The 5,843-nt window shown below is 38.7% G+C and overlaps 1 protein-coding gene across 3 annotated transcripts in view; it reads right to left on the reverse strand.

The window, feature by feature from the left end:
* The window catches only part of CHEK2 (checkpoint kinase 2), a 36,872-nt gene that overhangs the window by 20,346 nt on the left and 10,683 nt on the right, over positions 1-5,843 (reverse strand). For all 3 annotated transcript variants that reach the window (XM_007461147.1, XM_007461146.1, XM_007461145.1), the window contains 2 exons: positions 5,086-5,176; positions 2,358-2,466 (listed from right to left, as the gene is read on the reverse strand). In XM_007461147.1, the coding sequence (XP_007461209.1) occupies positions 2,358-2,466; positions 5,086-5,176 (200 nt within the window). The remainder of the gene's footprint in view (positions 1-2,357; positions 2,467-5,085; positions 5,177-5,843) is intronic.

The following is a 5,843-nucleotide window of genomic DNA, read 5'->3' on the forward strand; positions in this document are numbered from 1 at the left end:
AGAATCTGCCCGCCAATTAGGGGGACATGGGTTCGAGCCCTGGTCCAGGAAGATCCCACATGCCGCGGAGCAACTAAGCCCGTGCGCCACAACTACTGAGCCTGAGTTCTAGAGCCCGCGAGCCACAACTACTGAGCCTGCATGCCACAACTACTGAAGCCCACCTGCCTAGAGCCCATGCTCCTCAACAGGAGAAGCCACCGCAATGAGAAGCCCACACACCACAATGAAGAGTAACCCCCGCTCGCCACAACTAGAAAAAGCCCTCGCACAGCAACAAAGACCCAACGTAGCCAAAACTAAATTAATTAATTGATTAAAAAAAAAAAAGGCTGCCTGAGTTCCAAAGTTAGCACTATTCATACAGAGAAATCAAGGCGCAGAGGTGGATGAATTACACAACTCACCTAAAATCACTCTACAAAATGCTTGGCAAATTCAATAATGACCAGGCTCTATGCCAAGCTCTTTATTTAAAAGGGTCATCTAGGGGCTTCCCTGGTGGCGCAGTGGTTGAGAGTCCACCTGCCGATGCAGGGGACACGGGTTCATGTCCTGGTCTGGGAAGATCCCACATGCCGCAGAGTGGCTTGGGCCCGTGAGCCATGGCCGCTGGGCCTGCGCATCCAGAGCCTGTGCTCCACAACAGGAGAGGCCACAACAGTGAGAGGCCCGCATACCGCAAAAAAATAAATAAATAAATAAATAAATAAAAGGGTCATCTCACGTAAGCCTCATAATCCAAGTGAACTGTGTTCTAAAAGTATCCCCATTTCACAGATGGAACAACTGAGGCTCAGAGAAAGGAAGCCACTTGCTACAGTTCCCACAGCCAGAAACAAAGTGTGTTTCCACTGTTCTCACACTGACCTGGTAAGCTCTGCTTGTCTCATCAACTGAGGAATTGCTTACATTCATAAAAATGATACAACAAACAAAAACCATAGACAAGAAGGCATTCAATTAAAATGTGTAAAGAAAACGTCAAGTCACATTTCTAATAATAGAGCAGACCCAGGTTCCAATTTCAAGTGCAAGCTGAGATATTTACTGAGACTCTAAGGAGAGGAGGCTTCAGGGTAGCGAAGTTGCTCTCCATTACAATTCCAAAAGGATGACTCAAGTTACTCAACCTCACGGGCTACGCCCTCCACAAGCAAAGAGGATATAGAATTACATATTTATGTAAAATGGACTTCAGCAAAGAAACCCAGATGTTTAATTTTAAAAACCTGCCTCTTCCTATAAGCCGGTAAACTTATTACCAAATCCGGGTGTACTCTGATGATGGAGAGGTCTAAAGAGTCCGATAGGATTTGAAAGATGAAATTAAGAAGTAAAATTGTGCTCCAAGTCATTAAGAATCTGGTAGGTTATTTTCTTCCCCCCAAAATGGGAAACAAATCCAGAATCACAGGGGAAAGATCTATAACAATGTGAACACTGAAAGGAAATTCCTCTTGCTGTGTGAGAATGGCATTGTCTAGGGAGAAAAAAAAAAAAGAAATTGATCTTTAAAGAATGTTAGAGTATAATAGCCAGAAACAGCTGGCCACAAAGGAAAACGTGATTAGAGGCTATGTTTTACATTACTTTGTTGGGTCATATGTTGAAAGACAAATATACTTGGCCACTTCAGCAACGCATAAGCGTGTATTACAGAAAATGGAATAAAATGAATGGTTACCATATAAAGAGACTATTAAAATAAGTTAATTACGGTTTTAAAAAATCTATAAACATGAAGGTATTCATTGCCACGTTATCAGGAAGAGCAAAGAATTAGAAATTACCTAAATGACCTAACTTATCTAAATGATCAACCAGAGAAATGGTTGAATAAATTATGATAAAATTGGTGAAAGAGACTCGATCATCAAAAAGCATATATTAGGGAAAAGTATATGTATTAATGTTTATGTGAAAAAGCAAAATTGTATACACAATATGATCTCAACCATCTAGAAATAGAAATTCATAGGAACAAAGACTAGAAGGAAGGAGAAAACTGAAAACAGCTGTGGGGTTACAGTGGTGGGGATACGGCTGGATTTTTTTTTTTCCTAATTTCCTTTCATTTATTGTAAAAACAGTCTTGTAACAACTTGGAAGGGAAAAAAAAGGAAAAACAAGTTCCTGCTATGTGTATTACAATGTATAACCAAATATTTTTTGAACCAAATTATCTATAAGTAAGTGTTTAGATTAGTTGAATATACTCAAAAATTTTCAATGTTCTTTGATAAAAATTCTGAGCAATAAGTCCTTCCTGACGTTGAAAATCACCACTCTAAAATTATCTGGGGAAGGAAAGAAGTGTTAAGAATGACCAAACAGCCACAAACAAGGGTACTTACTGCCTCTCTCTCGGAGCCAATAGCAAACTTCCTTTTGCTGATGATCTTTATGGCTACTTTCTTACACGTCTTCCTCTCGAAAGCTAGCTTCACCTCACCACAGGCGCCACTACAGGGAAAAACACAGAAAGTGACGTGACTGCCAAAATGTTTTTAATCCTGAGACCCACCACTCCTGAACTGGCCTCAACCATTTCGAGTTAAAAACAGCCCATTGTCTCTGTTTTCAGAAACCTCACCAGTGTAAAATGTCAAAGGCATAAGTGAATAGGGACCATCCAGCAACACTGAGTCAGCTCCAAATGCCACTTTTTGAGCTGAGTCATATAGACTTAGGTCTTGCTGTCACCCCAGAGTGTGAAACTCTCAGAAAGACACTAAGAACAAATCAGAGAGAAATGATTTATCCCAGGGGCCATAGAAAGACCAAATACAAGCAAGTCCAAGTTAAAAATGAGTGCCTGAAACAAGTAATAGTAAACAGCAACTGCAAATGAATTACTTTCACTGATCCATTTCTCTTCTTTCTTAACCTCTGTCTTCAAAGTAAGTGTGTAAGCAGTTGATGCCATGAATTGCACCCAAAATAAAATCACAATACATAAGAAAAAAAAGTGCACCATGAATCTGCTTGCAGCAAGCTCTTGAAGATTTGCAATTAATTGGGATGCTAAAATGGAGGAGGACTGCTACCCAGGATGACACCCAGTACAGTTAATCAAGCATCAGTCACCCATTACCTGCCGCAAGTAGACTTTTCTAACCACTGTGGGTTGGGGGATGGGGTGAGGGGGTTGTCAAGACATCGTTTTTACTATGTATTGTGTATATACATAACAAAATTTGCCCACTGTAATCATTCTTTTTTGTCAATCCTATTAACATGAACAAAAAACGCGTTTTATTTTTTTTGTTTTTGTTTTGTGGGGGTTTTTTTGCTTTATCTTAAAGATTCTTTTTTTTTTTTATTGGTGTATAGTTGCTTTACATGCCATTATAATCATTTTAAAGTGTACAATTCAGTGGCATTAAGTACATCCACAATGTTGTGCAGCCATCACCTCTATCTAGTTCCGGAAATTTTTCATCAGCACAAATGGAAACCCCAAACCCATCAAGGTTTACTCTCCTTTTTCCCTGCCCCCAGCCCCTGGCAACCTCTAATCTGCTTTCTCTCTCTATGGATTTGCCTGCTCAGAATATCTCGCATCAGTGGAATCATACACTATGTGGTCTTTTGTGTCTGACTTCTTTCACTTGGAATGTTTTGAAGGTTCACCCATGCTGTAGCATGTATCAGTATTCCACTCCTTTTTATAGCTAAATAATAGCCCATTTTATGGATATATCACATTTTGTGTATCCATTCTTTTGTCGATGGACACTTAGGTTGTTCCCACCTTTTCGCTACTGTGAATAGAGCTGCAGTGAACTGTTCGTGCACAAGTTTTTGTTGAACATCTGTTTTCAATCTGGGGGGTATATACCTAACAAGGGGAATTACTGCCTCATATGGTAATTCTGTTTAACTTTTTGAGAAAACATCAAACTATTTCCCACAGTGGCTGCACCATTTTACATTCCCAACAGCAGTGCATAAGGGTGCCAATTTCTCCGCATCCTCACAAACACATGTCACTTTCCATCTCTTTATTATGGCCACCCTAATGGGTGTGAAGCAGCATCTCACTGTGGTTTTGATTTGCACTTCCCTAATGACTAATGATGCTGAGTATCTTCTCAAGTGGTTTTTGGCCATTTCTATATCTTCTTTGGAGAAATGTCCTTTGCCCATTTTCAAATTGGGTTATCTTTTTGTTGTTGAGTTGTAAAAGTTCTTTATTCTAAATACTAGATTCTTATCAGATATATCATTTGCAATATTTTCTCTCATTTTATGGCTTGTGTTTCACTCTCTTGATAGTGTCTTTTGAGGCAAAAGTTTTAAAATTTGACGAAGTCTAATTTTTATATTTTTTTCTTTCATGGCTTGCGTTTTTGGTGCCGTTTAAGAAACCACTGCTGGGACGTCCCTGGTGGCGCAGTGGTTAAGAATCCGCCTGCCAATGCAGGGGACATGGATTGGAGCCCTGGTCTGGGAAGATCCCATATGCTGCAGAGCAACTAAGCCCATGCGCCACAACTACTGAACCTGCGTTCTAGAGCCCGTGAGCCCACATGCCACAACTACTGAAGCCCTCACACCTAGAGCCCGTGCTCCTCAATAAGAGAAGCCACCTCAATGAGAAGCCCACACACCACAATGAAGAGCAGCCCCCCCTTGCCGCAACTAGAGAAAGCCCATGTGCAGCAACAAAGACCCAATGCAGACAAAGATAAGATAAAATTAAAATAAAAAAAAAAGAAATGCAGTAAATGTTTCTTTATGGAAGGTAATGAAAATGTTCTAAAACTGATTGTGGTAAAGGCTTCACAGCTCTGTGAATATACTAAAAACCACTGAACTGTATATTTTTTAATGGGTGAATTGTATGGTATGCAAGTTATATCTCAATAAAACTGCTGTTAAAAAGTTATCACCAATAAAATTTATAAAGAAAAACTACTCAACTGATCATTATAAGTCAATAACATATCTATCACAAATAGGTACCCTACAAATGTTATGAAAACATAATGAATGCCATAAAACCAGGAACAAAATACTAACCAATGACAAAAGTTTAGAAAGAAATTAAGTGCAAGTTCCATAAGAAAAAAAAATTACCTTCCAAGAGTTTTGGACATGATGTATTCGTCTCTTAATTCCTTGGGATAAACTGACTGATCATCTACAGTCAGATCAAAAAATACAAAAACTAAGGAAAAAATGGCAGAAATAGGTCTCATTAATCCATTTGATAAAGAAAAGATAAATGGTCCTATAACTTAGTAAACATATGGAATATAAGACAATCGTTCTTAATTCCATTTAACATCTAACCCCAAAGAAATCATTTAGCTAGGCTAATGCATGTCGTGAAACCCTTGAAAAATGATGACAGACAAGCTTCATTCCACAATGGGAACACACAGCATCATTCTCACTATAATGCAGGAAACTCATACATAAATGCTATTCTTATTCTTTGACCTCAGAACAGTTATCAACTGCACAGGCCCAGAACCAAAAGGCAATTAGTGTGAATCTAGAAAATATGTTCTAGGCAAGTAAATATCCCAAAAAAAAATCAGGCCAGAGGTCACATACTAGTATTATCTTCTCTCAACCATTTCTACCTTTACCTAGCTGGTATTTTATAGTGCAAACCACCTTGAACTTACTTGTAAAATTAACTAAATAACACTTTCCAAAAAAATCCCCTTTATTTCTTCATTATTCGGCCTGTAACTCAGAAAAAGAAAACCAAAAAACTGCTCATTTCATAATTTAACCATCCATTGGGCCAAACCTGCAATCAGTTATCAAACATTCCAGTTCTACAAAGTGGTAAATTTTCAACTGCCTATAATATCTGGAAAGAG

This window comes from Lipotes vexillifer, unplaced genomic scaffold (genome assembly GCF_000442215.2).
Source record: "Lipotes vexillifer unplaced genomic scaffold, Lipotes_vexillifer_v1.1 scaffold691, whole genome shotgun sequence".
NCBI classification, from domain to species: Eukaryota; Metazoa; Chordata; class Mammalia; order Artiodactyla; family Lipotidae; genus Lipotes; species Lipotes vexillifer.